The sequence below is a fragment of the Rhinoderma darwinii genome, chromosome 4 (assembly GCF_050947455.1).
Source record: "Rhinoderma darwinii isolate aRhiDar2 chromosome 4, aRhiDar2.hap1, whole genome shotgun sequence".
NCBI classification, from domain to species: domain Eukaryota; kingdom Metazoa; phylum Chordata; class Amphibia; order Anura; family Rhinodermatidae; genus Rhinoderma; species Rhinoderma darwinii.
The window spans coordinates 136,920,951-136,945,570 of record NC_134690.1 but is presented as its reverse complement, the minus strand read 5'-3'; the positions used below and the strand labels follow the sequence as shown (position 1 = coordinate 136,945,570).

At 40.4% G+C, this 24,620-nt stretch overlaps 1 protein-coding gene across 1 annotated transcript in view; it reads left to right on the top strand.

Annotated features, from left to right (window-relative positions):
• LRRC31 (leucine rich repeat containing 31) overlaps window positions 1-22,393 on the top strand; it is a 48,577-nt gene extending 26,184 nt beyond the window's left edge. The window contains exons 8-10 of the mRNA XM_075863658.1: window positions 1,662-1,829; window positions 2,268-2,435; window positions 22,042-22,393. Coding sequence (XP_075719773.1) covers window positions 1,662-1,829; window positions 2,268-2,435; window positions 22,042-22,358 — 653 coding nt within the window. The 3' untranslated portion in view covers window positions 22,359-22,393. The remainder of the gene's footprint in view (window positions 1-1,661; window positions 1,830-2,267; window positions 2,436-22,041) is intronic.
• Window positions 22,394-24,620: the final 2,227 nt, after the last annotated feature.

Genomic DNA, 24,620 nt, shown 5'->3' with positions numbered 1-24,620 from the left:
AAAAACGCTAGTTTGATTAAAAACGGCTGAAAATCAGGAACTGTTTTTCCATGAAAACAGCTCCATATTTTCAGCCGCATTTTGTTAAGCGTGTGAGCATACCCTTATAGTGACATTTACACAGGTCGTTGCTGTCTAGCGCACCACTCCCAAAAAATCCATTGCTCGGTAGCAATGACGCCAGCTGTGAGGATCAGGCTGATAAACATCCATCAAATCCTTGGGAACCACTTTTTAAACCACCAAAAAAACAATCTTTCATCAAGTGTTTAAAAAAATGGTTCCATGAATCACACACACATGGGTCATTTTCAAAGGAAGTCAGTGAGCATAAGTATTTTTTTGCCTTGAGTAGGAAGAACTATAGTATCCTGAGGAAATCCATGTAAAAATGGGCCCAATGAATGAGCTGCAAGCAGTAACATTTTAGATTATTACGGAGCAGCTGTACACTGGTAGTTCACTGAGAGTCATTCATTCCTTACAAACTTACTTATAGACAGTGACATCAGGGGCTTCTCCAGTCCCACAGTCCCCAGCCAGAGTGCTACCGATGCTCTGGCCAGGGACAATAATAGTTGAAAGCCCCTAACATCACTCGCCATGTGTGGACAGTGACGTCAGGGACTTCCCCAGGGTCAGACTCCCCGAGCCGAGTGTTACCTGATGCTCTTCTGGGGACTCTGGCTCTGGGGAAGCTCCACAAGTTATAAGATTAACGTATACTTCTGACAGATGCCATACAGTGGCATCCATAAAAGATAGGCTCCTATGTTAAAAAAGAGTATAACGCACAGTATCCGTTTTCTTGCGGGATCCCTCAAGATGGAATAGCGTAGTCTACTACGTTATTTCTTTCTGCAAAAAACGGTATATCAAAGTATACCATCCCGACGGGGGCCAAAAGGACACTCTTGTAAGCTCGCGCTAATGGAGCACCATGAATACGTTTAGCATGTATGTCGAAATCTTTCCTGACGTACATGCTAAATTTAGGGCAAAAACATGATGGGCACAGGTCCTAAATCTGGCCAATCACACTAGATAAATGATTTTTTTAGGGATCTAATAACAAATTAATGCGTATGGGGCAGTCTGACTGTTCCCCGATGTCTTCCGTTGGGGGAAATAAGATGGCCATACATATAATATAGCTGTTGAATGACAGATCGCTTTACCAACAGCTAACTCCCTCAACCCTTTAATAAACATGGATACTCAATTCGGCTGAGTGTGCTTGTTTAACACCATAGGGAGAGGTAGATAATCCGTTGCCAGACACATATGACAGAGTTTATATTGGAAGGGAACAAAGGGTTGGGCATTATGAAATCAACAGGCTCAATACTTATTTTTCCCAACACCAAAAGTTGGGGGCATCAGGCTGCTCCCGCACACATAAAATTGTCAGTGGATCCTAACAACATTAATTTAATCTGTATGGCCAGCTAAAATCGGTATGTTGGATTTCAATGACCCTTTGTTCCCTCAGGGATTAGATTATCCCCCCTCCTTATTGCAGTAACATCTACGCTCAGCCAATCTGTGTGAGTAAAGTTACCTATAGGGCAGTTAAATGGGGGAATCATGACAGAAGAGACACAGATATAGCAGTGAAGCTTTGGGAATTTGTATGATAATGTTGTCCTTTTATTTTGTAGCCCAGGTCATACCACTCCTATCCAACCTTCAAACTTTGGATATATCATCAAATAAAAGCATAGGACTCTCTCCTGAGCATCTTTTCAGTCGACTCCGTTTTTTGCCTAAATTGAAATTCGTGAATATCAGCAATTGCGCATTAATGAAAGAATCCTTTGCAGGACTGGGTAAGGATTTATATCGAAATATTACATCCAAAAATATTTTTTACATTGGCAATTTATCACCCTATAAAACCTTATAGATACAGAATGGGCAGTGTCCTTCTAGTGAATGACTATTAAATATATGGTAATAGGAATATTACTATCAATTAATACACAAAGGTAGTCTGGAGACTTTTAAAGGGCCATGTTTGCTGCAAGTAATTCAATAGAGGCTGAAATGCTGGAATAAAGATCCGTGAATTTCTGTCTCCATTGTCTTATATGTGGTAAATACAGCTCCATCATATTAAATCAACTTTTGTGAAACACCGACAAGGTGAATTTTTCGAAAAGTGCTGGTCACCCGGAACCCCTCTCAGTGCACAGTGCGATATATGTTAAATGACACAACAGACAGGTGATTTTTACAGCGCAAGTAACTATAAGATGTATCCCTAGCTGAAGCCTCACATTACCTAATGGACCTACAGATGCTGGACCTTTCCTGGAATAAATGTGTTGGAGGAAATCTGAAACTGCTTTCTGAAACTCTGAAAAGTGCAACAGCTCTACAAAGCCTCCTTCTGAGCAGCTGCAATCTGGTCACACAGGACCTGGCAGTCCTAGGTAACTATAATTGTAATATATATATATATATGCAATAGTCTGTTTTATGATCTGCAGCTGCAAGGATAGCATCAAATAGACAACAGAAATATTAGGATTCATAGATAAAGTAAGTTAACTTTCAATCCTGTGTTTTCCTACAAGTTTAGGCTTTATTCACACTACTGTGTGAGCCTATGGATATCACTGTTACTGTACATAAGCTTAGAAAAAAAACAGGTACAGATGAAATCAGAGAGCATAGGATATGTTAACCCCTTAATGACCGGGCATGTTTGTACCTTAATGACCAAGCCAGATTTGTCAAATCTGGTATGTGTGACTTTATCAGAGAATAACTCTGTGAAAGTTTTGAATATCCAAGTAATTCTGACATTGTTTTTTCGTCACATGTTGTACTTTATTTTAGTGGTAAAAATAGACTGATACAATTTGCGGAAATTAATTAAAAAATAGAAAAAATGGAAGAAATTTTGTAAAAATTACCATTTTTCCCTATTTTTAACTGCAATATGTCACATATGTACACACATACTGTACAATTTTTTTAATTAAATATATATTTCCATCTCTTTACTCTATTTTGGCAGCACTTTTGAAAAAATAAAATAAATTTTCAGCAATTTAGAGGATTTACAAATTGAATAATAATTTTAAACATTTTGAAGTACATTTTGTTTTCCTGCACCAAGCCAGGTTTTCAGAGGCTCATAGGTCCCAGAGTGATGGAAACCCCCACAAATGACCCCATTTAGAAAACTAGACCCCTTAAGGTATTTACCTAGGGGTATAGTAAGTATTTTGACCCCACAGTTTTTTGTTACATTTAATACATAGCAGGTGAAAAAAAAAATTCACTTTTTTTCTTAAAAGTATCAGTTTGAAGACCAATTTCTTTGTAAAGCGACCATGAGAATGAAGAAACACACCACAAAATCTATCACCCTGTTTCTCCTGTTTTCAAAAATACCCACATTGTGGCCCTAATGCGTTGTTTGGACACACGGCAGGGCCCCAAAGGAAGGGAACACCCGGAGGCTTTCAGGACTCATATTTTGCTTGAAAATGTTTTAGACCCCACTGTACATTTGGAGAGGCTTTGAGCTGCCAGAACGATAGAAACTCCCCATAAACGACCCCATTTCGAAAACTAGACCCCTTAAGGTATTTATCTAGGGGTATAGTTAGCATTTTGACCACACAGGTTTTTCGCTAAATATATTGGAATTAGTCTGTAAAAATTAAAATTTACTTTTTTTCTGAAACAACATAGACATTTTTATTATTTACAAGGAATAACGAAGAAAATGCACCCCAACATTTGTAAAGCAATGTCTCCCGATTACGACAATACCCCCTATGTGGTAATAAACTGCTGTTTGGACCCACAGCAGGGCTCAGAAGGGAAGGAGCGCCATTTGGATTTATGATTTTGCTGGAATGGTTTTCGGTGCCATGTCGCATTTGCAATGCACTGGAGGGACCAAAACAGTGGAAACCCCCCAATAGTGACCCCATTTTGGAAAAACCTTCAAGGAATTTTTCTAGGGGTATAGTGAGCATTTACACCCCACGGGTCTTTGCAGAGTTTATTAGAATTAGGGCGCGAAAATTAATATCAAAATTTTTTCCACTAAAATGTTGCATTTTCTCATTTTCATAAGGGATAAAGGAGGAAAAAAACAACCATTTTTTATAAAGCAATTTCTCCCGAGTACGGAAATACCCCACATGTGGTCATACGTTTTTTCATTAGAAATTTATTAACCCTTTGAGGACTGATCCATTTTTTGCTTTCATATTTTAGATTTTCACTCCCCGCTTTCCAAGAGCCATAACTTTTTTATTTTTCCATCAATAGAGCGGTGTGAGGGCTTATTTCTTGCGAGAGGAGCTGCAGTTTTTATTGGTACCATTTTTTGGTACATAAAAATTGATTCAAAAGTTGTATTAAATTTTTTTTTTAGAGCGAAGGTGACAAAAAAAAAAAACTGCGATTTTGGCGGTTTCAATTATAATTTTTTTTAAGGTGTGCACTGTGCAAATTAAATAATGGTATATTGTAATAGTTCGGACTTTTACGGACGTAGCGATACCAATTTTGTTCATTTTTTTACATTACTTTAGAAGAAAAATGCGAAAAGGTGTTTTGTTTTTTTAACTTTAAAAAAAAAAATTCTCACTACTAATAACTATAATTCTTCTACACATTTTATTAATCAATCCCCTTAGGGGACCTGATCCAGCGATCATTGGATCACTGGTACAATACACTGCAATACTAATGTATTGCAGTATATTGTTATTCTTACAGGCTTCTGTAACAGAGCGATCGCTGTACCTGTCCGTTAGTACCGAGGGGGGCTGCTGTAATACACAGCCGACACCCGCAGCGTATGGAGCGGGCTCAGCACGTGAGCCCGCTCCATACATCAACCGCCGCACCATGACGGGCAATTAAGTCATAGTGCGCAAAGGGGTTAATGCGCAGCGGATGGTTTAAAGTGAAAATTGCAATTTTCCACTGATATGCCATTTTAGTGCATAATATGTTGTGCCCAGTTTGTGCCACAGAAGACAAATACCTCATAAATCGTTAAGCGGGTTCTCTCGGGTATGGCGACGCCATATATGTGTGGGCGCAAACTGCTGCTTGGGCACGCTGCATGGGTCAGAAGGGAGGGACGCCATTTTGCTTTTGGAGCGCAGATTTTGCTTGGCAGTAGTTTTGTTTGGGGTTTTGCTGGTATTTCAGTTTATAATTTGGGGGCATATGTAATCGGTGCGGAGAACATCAGGGTATAATAATAGGATATAATAATGCAGTAAATAAATAATAATCCGCAGATATGTGGCCGGTGTCGCACTGATAAATGGCGCCCGATCTTATCCACTTTTGGACACTCTGAACATTTTGCATCGTTATATTTTGAAAGCCAGAACTTTATTTTTTCACCACCGGAGCCCTGTGAGGGCTTATTTGTTGCGGGACAATCTGTCGTTTTCATTGGTACCATTTTGGGGTACGTGCGTTTTTTTTTTTTATCACTTTTTATTCTATTTTTTTGCAATCCTGAGCAAAAAACAGGAATTCTGACACCGTTTTTTAGGTTTTCTTTTTGCGGCGCTCACCGTACGCTATAAGTGACATTTTTACTTTATTCTGCGTGTTTGTACGATTACGGCCATACCATATTTATATAGGTTTGGTCTTTTTTTTTGCGTTTGCACAATAAAATGACTTACAGTGAAAGAAATAAGTATTTGATCCCTTGCTGATTTTGTAAGTTTGCCCACTGTCAAAGACATGAACAGTCTAGAATTTTTAGGCTAGGTTAATTGTACCAGTGAGAGATAGATTATATTTTTTTAAAAAAACAGAAAATCACATTGTCAAAATTATATATATTTATTTGCATTTTGCACAGAGAAATAAGTATTTGATCCCTTTGGCATACAAGACTTAATACTTGGTGGCAAAACCCTTGTTGGCAAGCACAGCAGTCAGACGTTTTTTGTAGTTGATGATGAGGTTTGCACACATGTTAGATTGAATTTTGGCCCACTCCTCTTTGCAGATCATCTGTAAATCATTAAGATCTCGAGGCTGTCGCTTGGCAACTCGGATCTTCAGCTCCCTCCATAAGTTTTCGATGGGATTAAGGTCTGGAGACTGGCTAGGCCACTCCATGACCTTAATGTGCTTCTTTTTGAGCCACTCCTTTGTTGCCTTGGCTGTATGTTTCGGGTCATTGTCGTGCTGGAAGACCCAGCCACGAGCCATTTTTAATGTCCTGGTGGAGGGAAGGAGGTTGTCACTCAGGATTTGACGGTACATGGCTCCATCCATTCTCCCATTGATGCTGTGAAGTAGTCCTGTGCCCTTAGCAGAGAAACACCCCCAAAACATAATGTTTCCACCTCCATGCTTGACAGTGGGGACGGTGTTCTTTGGGTCATAGGCTGCATTTCTCTTCCTCAAACACGGCGAGTTGAGTTAATGCCAAAAAAGTTCAATTTTAGTCTCATCTGACCACAGCACCTTCTCCCAATCACTCTCAGAATCATCCAGATGTTCATTTGCAAACTTCAGATGGGCCTGTACATGTGCCTTCTTGAGCAGGGGGACCTTGCGGGCACGGCAGGATTTTAATCCATTACGGCGTAATGTGTTACCAATGGTTTTCTTGGTGACGGTGGTCCCAGCTGCCTTGAGATCATTAACAAGTTCCCCCCGTGTAGTTTTCGGCTGAGCTCTCACCTTGCTCAGGATCAAGGATACCCCACGAGGTGAGATTTTGCATGGAGCCCTAGATCGATGTCGATTGACAGTCATTTTGTATGTCTTCCATTTTCTTACTATTGCACCAACAGTTGTCTCCTTCTCACCCAGCGTCTTACTTATGGTTTTGTAGCCCATTCCAGCCTTGTGCAGGTCTATGATTTTGTCCCTGACATCCTTAGAAAGCTCTTTGGTCTTGCCCATGTTGTAGAGGTTAGAGTCAGACTGATTCATTGAGTCTGTGGACAGGAGTCTTTTATACAGGTGACCATTTAAGACAGCTGTCTTTAATGCAGGCACCAAGTTGATTTGGAGCGTGTAACTGGTCTGGAGGAGGCTGAACTCTTAATGGTTGATAGGGGATCAAATACTTATTTCTCTGTGCACAATGCAAATAAATATATATAATTTTGACTATGTGATTTTCAGTTTTTTTTTAAATATAATCTATCTCTCACTGGTAAAATTAACCTAGCCTAAAAATTCTAGACTGTTCAAGTCTTTGACAGTGGGCAAACTTACAAAATCAGCAAGGGATCAAATACTTATTTCCTTCACTGTATTTATTTTTAAAAAAAATTCTGTCACCATATTCTGAGAGACATAATTTTTTTATTTTTTAGTAAAAAAAGCTGTGTAAGGACTTGTTTTTTGCGGGACGGATAGAAGTTTTTATTGGTACTATTTTTGGGTAAATGCGACTTTTTGATCACTTTTTATTCTTTATTTTGGGAGGGGTGGTGACCAAAAAAATTGTGATTCTGTCGTAGTTTTTTTATTGATTTTTTTTGGGGTGTTCATCGTGCGGGAAAAATAACATTACAGTTTTATAGTTGGGGTCGTTACGAACGCAGTGATACCAAATATGTGTACTTTTTTAACGTGTTCATTTTTTTTCTATAATAAAAGTCTTATTATAGGAAAAAAAAAGCAGTTCATGTTTATATCACTTATAACTTTTATTTTTACACTTTTTTTAAAACATTTTTATAATCTTTTTTTTTTACTTTTTTTACTTGTCCCACTAGGGGACACTTAGTCTTGCAGCTTTGATCGCTGCTGGAATACATTACACTACACACGTAGTGTAATGTACTCTAACTGTCATTGTGACGTGACAGTCACACTGACAGGAACCCTCGGAGGACCGGCAGGAGGCTGATCCTCCGAGGCTTCCGTGCATGGCAACCCGGAGGTCATTATCTGACCTCCGATTGCCACGACAAGCATCGGTAGCCCCCACAATCACTTCATGGGGGCTGCCGATGTGCTTCAAACCACTTAAATGCGGCGACGGCAATCCGTCGCCGCACTTAAGGGGTTAATTGCCGAAATCAGCGGCGATGGTCCGCTGTCCGGCGAGACTGATATGTCAGCTGTCTAGGACAGCTGTCAGCGCGCGCCTGTCACTCTGTGTTTACACAGAGTGACAGTTTTAAATACTGGCGAAAATGAACGTCATGGTGCGGGAACTAGCAGCCGACCATGACGTTCATTTTCGTCCTTGGTCGTGAAAGGGTTAAAGGGGTTACCTGGTCACTGGCTGGAATGTAAACAGAGAAGGCAGGGGGCAGTGGAGCGCTGGCGCTGTGGAAACTAAAATGAGATTACGTTTTTTTTTTCATTAAAGGGGTATTCCAGCTTCAGCAAATAAATGTTATTTGTATAATGAAAAGTTTTATGATTTTCCAATATACATTCTGTATCAATTCCTCAAGGTTTTTAAGATCTCTGCTTGCTGTCATTCAATAGGAACCTTCATGGTATACTCCCAGTAAATAAAAATCTGTCCCGGTCATGTTATGGACACACAGGTGTAATGAATGCACCTGTGTGTCTATCACATGACCAGGGCAGGTTTTTAACCTCTGGAAGTAAACCATGGGAGTTCCTATTGAATGACAGCAAGCAGAAATGTTGTGTACTGTAAGTAGATTAACATTGTAATAGTAAGTTATACAATTTTCCAAACATTTATTTGATGAAACCAGAATACTCATTTAAGTTATGCAATATGCAATTCCAAATCATTTTTTTTCTTCATTTTTGTTGATTTAGCAAACTATACTAAAAAGAAAATATGTCTCAAATTAGCCCCTTTTCAGCTTTATAAGATTTTACACCTTGAAAAGGCAGAGGATATAAATGCTGGTAAGTGGTAGCCACTTTTAGGCCACGTTCACACAGGGTGAATAAAAGCCCTGGAACCCACATGGTGCAGTTTTTAGGGCAGAATGTCCGCTGTGGAAAACAGCGGTTAAAACCACCCCAAAAAAAAACACACTATACTTACCAGGTCTCCGTAGTCATGGTGACACGTCCCTCTGTTGTCTGTGCAGCCCAGCCTTCTGGGATGCCGTTTCATCCCATGTGACTGCTGCAGCGGTGACATGGGATGAAACTTCATCTCAAGAGGCCGGCCTGGACGAGAACAGGGGTGTCCGCTGCAAAAATCACAACATTTGCTATTTGTTGTGATATTTACCTCCCCATTGAATTCAATGGGAAAAACCCACAACAGAAAAGCAGCGATTCCAAAACATAAATAGACATGCTTCTGATTAAAAAACCTTAACACAGGTCAATTTATGAACGTTTTTTCGGCTGAATTTTTAAGAAGCGTGTGGAAAGGCTTTGTTCAAATCTCATCCACTCTGCTTCCACTGTATAACGCAGTGGAAAATCTGCAGTGTTTATGCCAGAGGCGTAGCTAGGTTCTCCTGCACCCGGGGCAAAAATTCAAATTGCCCCCCCCCCAACTTATTCCCTGACATCTCCTTCCCCCTCGCCATGTTTGCTTTCTCTACCAATCAATGAGGTGTAATGTTTTTTCACAAGTTTTTTAATGTAACTCGAGCATAAAAGCATTTCTACATTTTACAAGCGATATAGTTATATAACGTAATTAACATAAAAATAAAAGAAAATAAATGAGGCCACACACAGCCCCCTGTAGATAGCGCCACACACAGCCCTCCCTTGTAGATAAACTCCACACAGCCCCACTGTTGTAGATAGCGCCACACAGCCCCCCTTGTAGAAAGCGGCACACACATCCGCCTTGTAAATAGCGCCACACAGACCTCCCTTGTAGATAGTGCCACACACAGCCCCTCTCTTGTAGATAGTGCCACACATCACCCCTTGTAGATAGCGCCACACACAGCCCCCTTATAAATAGCACCACACAGCCCCCCTTGTAGATAGTGACACACACAGCCCGCTTCCCCCTTGTAGATAGCGGCACACTCCACCCCTTATAAATAGCGGCACACTTCCCCCCTTGTAGATAGTGCCACACACAGCCCGCTGCCCCTTTGTAAATAGCGCCACACTCCCCCCCCCCATTGTAAATAGCGCAGAGCGGTAGCCTACCACTACCACTCTGCCTGACGTGACTTACCGGAGGTCATGCAGCGCAGGCAGTGGCGGAGTTCCTTCTGACTAGGGTCGGTGACAGCCAGGGCCGGCCTTAGCTTGGATGGTGCCCTCTGCGGGACTCTCTATTGCCTACACAAATCAAAAATTAACCACATATATAGACACGCACATACTGGAACATATATACTGTACATACATAAAGACAGATATTTAGACATACAGGCAAATATACATACACACATTCTGGAATATATACATGCAGGAAAATATATAGGCATACAGACACATATACATACACAGACAGGAACATATACAAATACATAAAAGGCACATATATACAAGCAAAAAGACACATTCACAAACAGTCCCATATATACCCTGTACAGATAATGTAGTAGATTTCACATGCAGTCCTATGTAACATCACAGATAACACACAGTAATAACTGAGTACAGATAATGTAGTAGACGTTACCTGCAGTCCTATGTAACACAACAGATAACACAATCATAACAGTCTGAGTACAGATAATGTAGTAGATTTCACGTGCAGCCCTACATAACACCACAGATAACACACAGTAATAACTGAGTACATATAATGTAGTAGGGGTCAGCAGGGTATATAGGGGTCAGCAGGATATATAAGGGGCAGCATAGTATAAAAGGGGGAGCATGGTATATATGGGGCAACAGGGTATATAAGGGGCAGCAGGGTATATAGGGGCAGCAGGGTATATAGGGGCAGCAAAGTATATATGGGACAGCAGGTTATATAAGGGGCAGCAGAGTATCTAAGGGGCAGAGTATATAAGGGGCAGCAGCGTATATAAGGGGCAGCAGGGTATATAAAGGGCAGTATGTTATATAAGGGGCAGCAGGATATATAGGGGACAGAAGGGTATATAGGGGCAGAAGGGTATATAGGGGCAGCAGGGTATATAGGGCGAAGCAGGGTATATAGGAGGCAGCAGAGTATATAAGGGGCAGCAGAGTATATAAGTATATCTGCATTTTAACACTTTTACAAAGAGACATAAACACATGCAGAGACATATATATATATACACACACACACACACACACACACTGTAACATATACACATACAAACACAGAGACACATACTGTATACCCACTACACACATATATACACACAGACTCTCACCATGTCTCCTTGCTGACAGGATAATAGGTTTCTTGCAGGATGGGCTGTGGGCAGGGCTTCCTCCTCTGCTGTTATTTACTCTGTGTGTGTAAAAGCAGATCACAGAGTAGAGGCAGAGCCAAGTTGTGCCCCCTACATGCTGGGAGGGTACAGCGCCCTTTGCGCTCGCACACCCCTAAGACCGGCCCTGGTGACAGCCTGGGAGTTGACCAGTCCAGTCACCTGACCGGAGTCATTTGACCTCATGTCACTGACATGAGGTCAGGTGACAGGTCAGGTGACTGGACTGGTCCACTCCCTGGCCGTCACAGACCCCAGTCTGAACGCCGCTGCATGAGCTCCTGGCTCTTCCTAAAGCTGATGGCTGCTGCAGGTGTCCGACATACAGGGGGCCTACCAGCAGCGATCAGCTGCTCTGCGGCGCCCCCCCCCTTCCCTACCTCCTAGTTACGCCTGGGGCACATGCCCCGCCTGCCCCCCCCCCCCCAGCTACGCAAAAGTTTTAGGCAGTTGTTAAAAAATGTTGCAAAGTAAGAATGCTTCTAAAAATAGAAAGAAATCTAAATCAAATCAATATTTGGTGTGACCACCCTTTGCCTTCAAAACAACATTAATTCTTCTAGATACACTTGCACAAAGTCATGGATTTTTTGGACTTATAGTCAGGTGTATGATTAACCAATTATACCAAACAGGTGATAATGATCATCATTTTCATATGTAGGCTGAAACACAGTCAATAACTGTAACAAAAACAGCTGTGTAGGAGGCTTAAAACTGGGTGAGGAACAGCCAAACTCTGCTACAAAGGTGAGGTTGTTTAAGGCTGTTTCATGTCACAGGTCCACCATGGCAAGACTGAGCACAGTAACAAGACACAAGGTAGTTATACTGCATCAGCAAGGTCTGTCCCAGGCAAAGATTTCAAAGCAGACTGGGGTTTCAAGATGTGCTGTTCAAGATCTTTTGAAGAAACACAAAGAAGCGGGCAACGTTAAGGACCATAGACGCAGTGTTTGGCCAAGGAAACTTAGTGCAGCAGATCAAAGACACATCATGCTTACTTCCCTTCAAAATAGGAAGATGTCCAGCAGTGCCATCAGCTTAGAATTGGCAGAAACCAGTGGGACCCAGGTATATCCATCTACTGTTAGAAGTCTGGCCAGAACTTGTCTTCATGGAAGAATTGCGGCCAAAACACCATACCTTCGACATGTAAACAAGGCCAAGCGACTCAACTATGTATGAGAACATAGGAAAAATGGCAGCAGGTGCTCTGGACTGATGAGTCAAAATTTGCAAGGCAACAGTGAAGCATAATGGATGTTCCCTGCAAGTTTGTGGCTGCCTTTCAGCAAATAGAGTTGGTGATTTGGTCAGGATTAATGGTGTCCTCAATGCTGAGACATACAGGCAGATACTTATCCATCATGCAATACCATAAGCGAGGCGTCCGATGTGCTCCAAATTTATTCTCAGCAGGAAAATGACCCCAAACATACAGCCAATGTCATTACGAACTATCTTCAGCGTAAAGAAGAACAAGGAGCCCTGGAGTTGATCATATCTCAGAGCCCTGATCTCAACATCATTAAGTCTGTCTGGGATTACATGAAGAGAGAAGGATTTGAGGAAGCCTACATTCACAGAAGATCTGTGGTTAGTTCTCCAATATGTTTGGAACAACCTCCCTGCCGGGTTCCTTCAAAAACTGTGTCCAAGTGTACCTAGAATAATTGATGCTGTTTTGAAGGCAAAGCGTGGCCACACCAAATATTGATTTGATTTAGATTTCTCTTCTGTTCATTCACTTTGCATCTTGTTAATTGATTAAAAAAAACTATTAACACTTCTATTTTTGAAAGCATTCTCACTTTTCAGCTTTTTTCCACAACTGCCTAAAACTTTTCAACAGTACTGTGCGAATATATATATATGTATGTATACAGTGAAGGAAATAAGTATTTGATCCCTTGCTGATTTTGTAAGTTTGCCCACTGTCAAAATCATGAACAGTCTAGAATTTTTAGGCTAGGTTAATTTTACCAGTGAGAGATAGATTATATTAAAAAAAAAAAAGAAAATCACATAGTCAAAATTCTATATATTTATTTGCATTGTGCACAGAGAAATAAGTATTTGATCCCCTACCAACCATTAAGCGTTCAGCCTCCTCCAGACCAGTTACACGCTCCAATTCAACTTGGTGCCTGCATTAAAGACAGCTGTCTTAAATGGTCACCTGTATAAAAGACTCCTGTCCACAGACTCAATTAATCAGTCTGACTCTAACCTCTACAACATGGACAAGACCAAAGAGCTTTCTAAGGATGTCAGGGACAAGATCATAGACCTGCACAAGGCTGGAATGGGCTACAAAACCATAAGTAAGACGCTGGGTGAGAAGGAGACAACTGTTGGTGCAATAGTAAGAAAATGGAAGACATACAAAATGACTGTCAATCGACCGATCTGGGGCTCCATGCAAAATCTCACCTCGTGGGGTATCCTTGATCCTGAGGAAGGTGAGAGCTCAGCCGAAAACTACACGGGGGGAACTTGTTAATGATCTCAAGGCAGCTGGGACCACAGTCACCAAGAAAACCATTGGTAACACATTACGCCGTAATGGATTAAAATCCTGCAGTGCCCGCAAGGTCCCCCTGCTCAAGAAGGCACATGTACAGGCCCGTCTGAAGTTTGCAAATGAACATCTGGATGATTCTGAGAGTGATTGGGAGAAGGTGCTGTGGTCAGATGAGACTAAAATTGAGCTCTTTGGCATTAACTCAACTCGCCGTGTTTGGAAGAAGAGAAATGCTGCCTATGACCCAAAGAACACCGTCCCCACTGTCAAGCATGGAGGTGGAAACATTATGTTTTGGGGGTGTTTCTCTGCTAAGGGCACAGGACTACTTCACCGCATCAATGGGAGAATGGATGGAGCCATGTACCGTCAAATCCTGAGTGACAACCCCCTTCCCTCCACCAGGACATTAAAAATGGCTCGTGGCTGGGTCTTCCAGCATGACAATGACCCGAAACATACAGCCAAGGCAACAAAGGAGTGGCTCAAAAAGAAGCACATTAAGGTCATGGAGTGGCCTAGCCAGTCTCCAGACCTTAATCCCATCGAAAACTTATGGAGGGAGCTGAAGATCCGAGTTGCCAAGCGACAGCCTCGAAATCTTAATGATTTACAGATGATCTGCAAAGAGGAGTGGGCCAAAATTCCATCTAACGTGTGCAAACTTCATCATCAACTACAAAAAAAAGTCTGACTGCTGTGCTTGCCAATAAGGGTTTTGCCACCAAGTATTAAGTCTTGTTTGCCAAAGGGATCAAATACTTATTTCTCTGTGCACAATGCAAATAAATATATATAATTTTGACAATGTGATTTTCTTCTTTTTTTTTTTACATAATCTATTTCTCACTGGTACAATTAACCTAGCCTAAAAATTCTAGACTGTTCATGTCTTTGACAGTGGGCAAACTTACAAAATCAGCAAGGGATCAAATACTTATTTCCTTCACTGTATATATATAATCCAAAATTAAAAAAATTAAAAAAATTAAGAGGCAGAACTCCAAGGAAATTGGTGAAAAACAGTGATGCTTTATTCTTATTCTTTTTCTCATTTTTATATATATATATGTATATATATTGTAGTGTTCAAAATAGCAGTGAGCTTAAAAAAGCAAATAAAGTGCAAAATCATTAAATCATTATAACTTTTATTTGCCTAAATGCAAATGCACTGGAAATACTACACATTCAGTTCTAAAACAAAACAATAACAACATTTATCCAGTTTGTGTTAATCCTTTACAGAAAGTAAAGAAAACGAAATATTAGGCTGTTCAAAAAAATAGCAGTGCCAGCATTGTTCTTTAAAAACTAAAAAATGTTATGTATAAACTGAAAAAATTAATCAGATTTCACTTTACTGAACTAATATTTAGTGGCATAACCATTGTTTCTGAGAACTGCTTGACATCTGTGTTGCATGGAGTCGACCAACTTCTGCCACATCTGAACAGCTTTTCTAGTCCAGGAAGATTGGACGACATTACACAGTTCTTCTGTTTTATGGGGTTTTGCCTCATAAACCGCATTTTTTATGTCACCCCACAAGTTCTCTATGGGATTAAGGTCAGGTGATTGGGCTGGCCACTCCATTACCTCAATCATGTTTGTAACCAAGATGTTGTTCACTTACTGCTGTGCTTTGGGTCATTGTCGTGTTGAAACACCCATTTCAAGGGCATTTCTTCTTTGGCATAGGGCAACATGATCTCCTCAAGTATTTTGATATTTTCAAACTGGTCCATGATCCCTTGTATGGGATAAATAGGCCCAACACCATGGTATGAGAAACATCCCCATATCACGATTTTTGCAGCACTGTGCTTTACTGTTTTCACAGTGTACTAGTGCTTGAATTCAGTGCTCGGGGGTCGTCTGACATACTGTCTGCGGCCACTAGACCCAAAAAGAAAAATGTTGCTTTCATCAGTTCACAAAATGTTGCGCCATTTCTCTTTGGGCCAGTCAATGTGTTCTGTGGTAAATTTGAACCTATTTAGGACATGTCTTTTTTTCAACAACGGGACTTCTCGTGGGAGTTCTTGCTGGTAACTTGGCTTCACTTAAAGAGGCTCTGTCACCACATTATAAGTTCCCTATCTTATACATAATGTGATTGGCGCTGCACTGTAGATTACAGCAGTGTTTTTTATTTAGAAAAACGGACATTTTTGACGGAGTTATGACCAATTTTAGATTTATGCTAATTACTTTCTTAATAGACAACTGGGCGTGTTTTACTTTTTGACCAAGTGGCTGTTGTGGAGAGAAGTGTATGACGCTGACCAATCAGCGTCATACACTTCTCCCTATTCATTTACATGGCATATAGTGATCTTACTAGATCACTATGTGCAGCCACATACACACATACACTAACGTTACTCAAGTTTCCTGACAGTGAATAGAGATCACTACCAGCCAGGACGTGATGTCTATTCAGAATCCTTTACAGCACAGCAAGCGTAAACGCACGAGATTATGCTGTAAATGACAGCCCAGCGTGTTCTCGATGTGCTGTGCTGTAAATGACACACAAACGTTAGCGAACTGTCAGGATTCTTAATAGACATCACGTCCTGGTTGGCAGTGATGTCTGTTAAGTCTCAGTACACTTGAGTAACGTTAGTGTGTGTGTATGTGGCTGCAGATAGTGATCTAATAAGATCACTATATGCCGTGTAAATGAATGGAGAGAAGTGTATGACGCTGATTGGTCACCGATTGGTCAGCGTCATACACTTCTCTCCACAACGCCCACTTGGTCAAAAAGTAAAACACGCCCAGTTGGTCATTAAGAATCTCATTAGCATAAAGCTAAAGTAGGTCATACTTCGTCAAATATGATTGTTTTTCGAAATAAAAAACACTGCTGTAATCTACACCGATCACATTATGTACAAGATAGGGCACTTATAATGTGGTGACAGAGCCTCTTTAATCGTCTTCTGATTGTAGCAGTACTCACAGGTAACTTCACTTCTTCTTTGATCTTTGTGGAGGTGATCATTAGCTGAGACTTTGCCATTTTGGCCATTCTTCGATCCATTCGAACAGTAGTTCCCCGCTTCCTTCTGCGTCTTTCAGGTTTTGGTTGGCACTTCAAGGCATTTGAGATCATTTCAGCTGAGCAGCCTATAATTTGCTGCACTTCTCTATGTTTTTCCCTCCCCAATCAACGTTTTAATCAAAGTACGTTTTTCATCAGAACAAAGTCTGGAACTACCCATTTTCCCCATTATTTCTGAACAAAATACACTAAAACCAACATGTGCAACATTTGCCATCCTCCTACTTTAACCCCTTAAGGACTGAGCCATTTTTTCATTTTTGTTTTTCACTCCCCGTCTGTGATGCCAAATTTATGTAGGTTTGTTATATTTTACTACTTTTACAAAGAAAAAACTATTTAAAAAAAAAGAAATTGTTTTATATCGCCACATTCTGAGAGCCGTAACTTTTTTATTTTTGCGTGGATTGAGCGGAGTAAGGGCTTATTTTTTGCGGGATGAGCTGTAGTTTTAACAGCGATTTTGGCGGTTTAAATTTTGTTTTTCACGGCGTTCACCATGCAAGTTAAATAATGGTATATTGTAATAGTTTGGACTTTTATGGATGCGGCGATACCAATTTTGTTTATTTTTTACATTACTTCAGTTTTTTAAATTTTTCAGTTTAGAAAAGTTTTTTTATTTTTTGTTTTAAAAGTTTTTTTCACTACTAATAGCTGTATTAAACTTTTTTTACACATTTTATTAGCCCCCCTAGGGGACTTGAACCAGCGATCATTGGATCGCTGGTACAATACACTGCAATACTAATGTAATGAAAGAATGAGCGACGTTTCGGTTCACACCTGAACCTTTCTCAAGCTAATTACAACACTGCATAGTGCCACATATAAATAGGGATACCAAGAATGTACATTCAACAGTGCAATTAATAATATATACGTAAAAAATCCATTAATATACAACATATAGTTATACACAAGTAGACATATACCAATATGTGTGTCCAATAAATGTGTTTAAGAAACAACATCTCATAATATGTGAAAAATAATACAAGGAAAATAAGGTAATATTATAATTACCCTAATCAAAAGCACCAGCTCATAATGAAGGGGGAGGAGCAGAGGGAATGTTCCAACGCAATTATAGTGGAAAAAAAGTAATCTTATATCATAAAACTTACAGTGTCAGCTCTCGGTGATGCATGGATTATTTTTCACATATTATGAGATGTTGTTTCTTAAACACATTTATTGGACACACATATTGGTATATGTCTACTTGTGTATAACTATATGTTGTATATTAATGGATTTTTTACGTATATATTATTAATTGCACTGTTGAATGTACATTCTTGGTATCCCTATTTATATGTGGCACTATGCACTGTTGTAATTAGCTTGAGAAAGGTTCAGGTGTGAACCGAAACGTCGCTCATTCTTTCCACCTGGTGGTGAATAAACCAACATCTCCCCAACACTGAAGTCCTGGTGCCGTTACTTGCTCTTTATTCCTGCTATTTCATTCCAAGGAGTTGATTCATCCTGAGGGTATGTTCACACGGCCAAATTTCAGACGTATACGAGGCGTATTATGCCTCGTTTTACATCTGAAAATATGGTTACAATACGTCGGCAAACATCTGCCCATTCATTTGAATGGGTTTGCCGACGTACTGTGCAGACGACCTGTTATTTACGCGTCGTCGTTTGACAGCTGTCAGGGTATGTTCACACGGCGGGGGTCCGTAACGGCTGAAATAACGGGGATGTTTCAGCCTGAAAACATCCCCGTAATTTCAGCCGTACCGGCATGTGCAGGCGCTTGAACGGCGCGTCAATTACGGCCGTAATTAGCGCTGCTATTCATTGGAGTCAATGAATAGCGGCTTAAATTACGGCCAAAGAAGTGACAGGTCACTTCTTCTACGCGGGCGTCTATTTACGCGCCGTCATTTGACAGCGGCGCGTAAATATACGCCTCGTGTGAACAGACAAACGTCTGCCCATTGCTTTCAATGGGCAGATGTTTGTCAGCACTATTGAGGCGCTATTTTCAGACGTAATTCGGGGCAAAAACGCCCGAATTACGTCCGTAAATAGGCCGTGTGAACATACCCTCAAACGACGACTCGTAAAAATACAGCCTCGTCAAAAGAAGTGCAGGACACTTCTTTCAGACGTTTTTGGAGCTGTTTTCTCATAGACTCCAATGAAAACAGCTCCAAAAACGAGTTGGTAAAAAAATGAGTTGGTAAAAATGCGAGTTGGTAAAAAACGTCTGAAAAGCAGGGTCTGTTTTCCCTTGAAAACAGCTCTGGATTTTCAGACGTTTTGGTTGACTACGTGTGAACATACCCTTACTATGGTAACGTGCACATGGCCTGATTTCCAGTCTACATTGAGTGCTGTGTTTTTTGCATCTATTTGAACTATATATATATATATATATATATATATATATATATATATATATATATATATATATGCTAGTCCTTCTAAATGAATTAGAATATCATCAAAAAGTTAATTTACTGGAGTAATTCAATTCAAACGGTGAAACTCATATATTATATAGATTCATTACACACTGAGTGATCTATTTCCAGCATTTTTTTTATTTTAATGTTGATGATTATGGCTAACCGTTCAGAAAATTTTAATATTGAGCAAAAGGTCAAGATTGTAGACTCATGGTGTCACACTCTAATCAGCTAATCAACACAAAAAACCTGCAAAGGTTTCATAAGCCTTTAAATGGTCCAACTGTCTTGTTCAGTAGGCTACACAATCATGGGGAAGACTGCTGACTTGACAGGACAGTTGTCCAGAAAACAGTCATTGACTTCCTCCAAAAGGAGTGTAAGCCACAAAAGGACATTGCTAAAGAAACTGGCTGTTCACAGAGTGCAGTATCCAAGCATCTTAATGGAAAGTTGAGAGGAAGGAAAAAGTGTCGTAGAAAAAGGTGCACAAGCAACAGGGATAACCACAGCCTTGAAAGGATTGTCAAGAAAAGGCCATTCAAGAATCTGGGGGAGATTCACAAGGAGTGAACTGCGGCTGGAGTCAGTCCTTCAAGAGCCACCACACACAGACGTTTACAGGACATGGGCTACAACTGTGGGGTTCCTTGAGAGAACGTCAGAAGTGTCTTACCTGGGCTAAGGAGAAAAAGGACTGGTCTGTTGCTCAGTGGTCCAAAGTCCTGTTTACAGATGAAAGTAATTTTTGCATTTCATTTGGAAATCAAGGTCCCAGAGTCTGGAGGAAGAGTGGAGAGGCAACAATCCAAGTTGCTTGCGGTCCAGTGTGAAGTTTCCACAGTCAGTGATGGTTTGGGGAGACATGTCATCTGCTGGTGTTGGTCCACTGTGTTATATCAAGTCCAGAGTCAACACAGCCGTTTACCAGGAAATTTTAGAGCACTTCATGCTTCCCTCTGCTGACAAGCTTTATGGAGATGCTGATTTCATTTTCCAGCAGGACTTGGCACCTGCCCACACTGCCAAAAGTACCAACACCTGGTTTAATAACCACAGTATCACTGTGCTTGATTGGCCAGTAAACTCACCTGACCTAAACCCCATAGAGAATCTATGGGGTATTGTCAAGAGGAACATGAGAGACACCAGACCCAACAATGCAGACGAGCCGAAGGCCGACATCAAAGCAACCTGGGCTGCCATACCACCTCAGCAGTGCCACAGGCTGATCGCCCCCATGCCATGCCGCATTGATGCAGTAATTCATGCAAAAGGAGCCCCGACCAAGTACTGAGTGCAGATACTGTACATACTTTTCAGTAAGCCTACATTTCAGTATTAAAAATCATTTTTGAAATTGGGCTTATATAATCTAATTTTCTGAGACTAAATTTGGTGTTGTCATTAACTGTTAGCCATAATCATCAACATTAAAATTTGAATTGAATTACTGAAATAAATTAACTTTTTGATGATATTCTAATTCATTGTGATTGTATATGTATATATATATATATACACACACACACACACACACACACACAGGGTCGGACTAGCCCACCATTGAACCCTATTCAGCTCCACTATATCTTTTTTTACAATGTGGAGACCAAAACTAAATTCCATATTCAAGATGTGGCCTTACAAGGGACTTATGGAGGGGTGATATTACATTGGGATGACTGGATTTTTTACACCCTGCTTTTAAGGCTGCTGCTTGACATTGAGTACTACTGCTTAGCTTACTTGTAACGAGAATTATCCAAGTCCTTCTCTTGTTCTGTTATCCCCAGTATTCTATTTAATGTATATGCATTAAGACTATTAGGGTAAGTTCACATGTGGCAGATTTGTTGCAGACATTTCTGCGACTGAAAATCAGCTCCATTCATATAAATGGTGGGGGGGGGGGGGGGTGCAGAGAGCCTTGTACCTGCTGCAGAAACAACTCCATTCACATGCAAGGATATGATTATCAGTCACAGAAATTTCTCCAGCAAATCTGCCGCATGTGAACTTGCTGGTTTCTAGGCGCATTACCTTACTTTTATCAACATTAAAATTCATCTGTCATGTTCTTGCTCACGGTTTTAGCTTATTAAAGTCTTTCTGTAATATTTTACAATCAGTGTTCAATGATAGGGACAAAGAGTAAATGCAAGTAAAAGTGGATATGTACATGTGGCCATAGCTGTATAAGACTTTGTTTTTTTGAAGGACAATTTGTATTTTATGAAGCTTCCAGTTTTTGGTACATATACTGTACATTAGCGTTTAATTTATATTAATTGTTATTTGAACAAAAATACAGAAAAAAAAGCAATTCCACTGCAGTTCCCATTTATTTTTTTCACCGCATAGAATTGTGATGATACCAAATATGTGTATATTATTTTATATTTTGGGACTTATATTTTATAAAGCTTATTTTTTTGTAAATAATGCACATTTGTGGGGTTTCTTTTTACAGATTTGTTTTACTATTACTTTGTTTTTTATTTACTTTACTTTTTTTAATTCCATGGGGGATTTTTTTCATTTAGATTTTTTAAATGTAAGGTATGATCACAGGTAATCCCATGATAATTTTCATGTTATCAGTTACTGATTTCAGTTATTGATGTCATGCTTTGGTAAGGTATCATATATTGGAAGTTATTTTATTACATTTTCTTTGTATTTTAGCATCAGCAGCACAAAATGGTCATCTGGAAAGATTAGAGCAACTGGACATTGCCTACAACAACACAGTGCTCGATGAAGGGTGGTCCCTGTTCTTTGAAAGTGTGTCTGATCTGAAGAACATTGTTGAATTAGATATTAGCTTGAGACCTGCTTCCTCTCGTGAATGTGGACCTTGGTTCATTCATTTGATGTCCAATCTGATAAAACTACCTAAACTCAAGGAACTGGGGATGCAACGCTGGGCACTTTCTGCAGCAGAGCATCAGCAGCTGAGCCGTATTCAAACGGAGAGTAATATTAATATACACTATGACTAATTTTATATATATATATATATATATATATATATATATATATATAAAAAAAAAGATGTTAAACGTGACGAGCTTTATGTGATCAACCGTTGACTCATTACAGATGGAACCTCATTGAACCTACCTAAGAAAGTGAAACAACTGAGCTTTATGTGTGCTGGAAATTCCAAAGCTTTCTGATATTATGAGATTTCTCTGTTTAGAGAACTGGTTTTGCAGGTATTGGAAACAAGAAACCATCTTTTTGCAGGCATTACATATTACTATGCCATTCTGCGCAAATGGTCTGAATAAATGAGTTTGCAAAAAAACAACAAGAAATATCATCCTATAATTTGAAAATGACAAGAACTTTGGAGGAATAGAATACATAGGTGTAAGGCTACATTCACACGAATGTGGCCGACCTCGGATGTGAAAAACTGCTGTTTTTCAGGTCCGAGGTGCACCCATGCGGGACACATTATACTACAGTACAGTCTATGGAGGGATGCGTGAAAACGCAATATAAAAGGACATGTCCTATTTTTTCACGGACCCTTAACATGCTCCTTTGAAACAATGGTCATGTGAATGGCCCCTTTGAAATAAATGAGATCTGTATGAGCTCTTACTTGTTCATTGAGAATAGCTCTCTAATGTGTAAACAAGACTGGACATTGTCTGATTTGGCTATTAACTTGTGTTGACTTACAGGGCAGTCACCTATAGGTCGCACTAGAGACAGTTTTCTTCTTTCTGGAGGAGAGCTATTTTGCATACTTTTGCCAGGGAGCCTTGCCCATTAGACTCCATACCAGCTGGATCTCCACAAGAAGAATTAGTACCTTCATATTTTTGCCTTGTGCAAGACACCACCTGTTCCTGTCCTATTGTCACGAGGCAGGGTGTGGACCCACTGGGCCGTACCGCATAGCGGGGTGGCAGCTGGCCAAACAGATATGGTACAGAGTCTATAGTCCAGAAAAGGGTCCCTGAGGCAATGTAGACAGTAGCAAGGCAGGCTCGGCTGGGACCAGGCAGCAGGTAGACGTCAGGCGTGGTGCAGTAGAACAGGTGTGGAGATGCAGCAAAACACGACAACAGCTCAGCACGGCAGTAGACCAAGATTGCACTGATAGAACAGGAAACAGGATACAGGTACGGGGAATACTGGGAAGCTGGAAGACACTTAGGAGACCATTTGCAAGACAGACTAAGGGAAACAACAACAACTCTCAGGTGAGGATAAGAAGGGCAGTGACCCTCTTATAGTCCAGGAATTCATGAGTTGATGATGATGATTTTCAGGTGCATGCGCTGGCCCTTTAAGAGTGGGCACGAGCGCGCGCACCCTCTGGGAGACAGGCTCGATACCCGGAAGTGAGTGCCGGTGCCTCACAGGGGGATGACGCAGCACAGCAGCAGGATGTCCATGGCCGCGGTCGTCGAGGTGTAAGTTAGAACGACAGACCGTGGCCATAGACGTTACACCTATGATCCAAATGCACTACGGACTTAATTAAAAAAGTTTACATTTTCTAGTCACGGTGATATTAAGAAAAAAAATCTGTATAATACCACTATAATAAGAAAAATAGTCATTTATTTGATTATGCACAGTAACAAAGGTAAAAGCTACTTTCTGATGTAAGAAGTAGTATTTGGGGGAAATTTATCAATGCAAATAAGCCAATTTTCTAGAGTAATAAATCTAGTCCAAAAGTAATGATGTGGTCTGGTGCCACTACCTCTATACCTTGCCTAATCAAGCAAAAATACAATAAAGGTTGCAGCTAAAATAAAACTTTTAATTAAGTATCCAAATAAAAAGGAAAATCACAGCTAATAAATAGCTTTTTATTGTAGAAAATATATTTCTCTAATTCTTTTGTGCTGATCACGCGGTGAGGACATATAATGGTTCTTAGGGTATGTGCACACGTAGTGACCAAAAACGTCTGGAAATCCAGAGCTGTTTTCAAGGGAAAACAGACCCTGTTATTCAGACGTTTTTTGACCAACTCGCATTTTTCGCTGCGTTTTTCGCGCCGTTTTCGCGGCGTTTTTTACGTCCGTTTTTGGAGCTGTTTTCATTGGAGTCTATGAGAAAACAGCTCCAAAAACGTCCAAAGAAGTGTCCTGCACTTCTTTTGACGAGGCTGTATTTTTACGCGTCGTCATTTGACAGCTGTCAAACGACGACGCGTAAATAACAGGTCGTCTGCACAGTACGTCGGCAAACCCATTCAAATGAATGGGCAGATGTTTGCCGACGTATTGTAG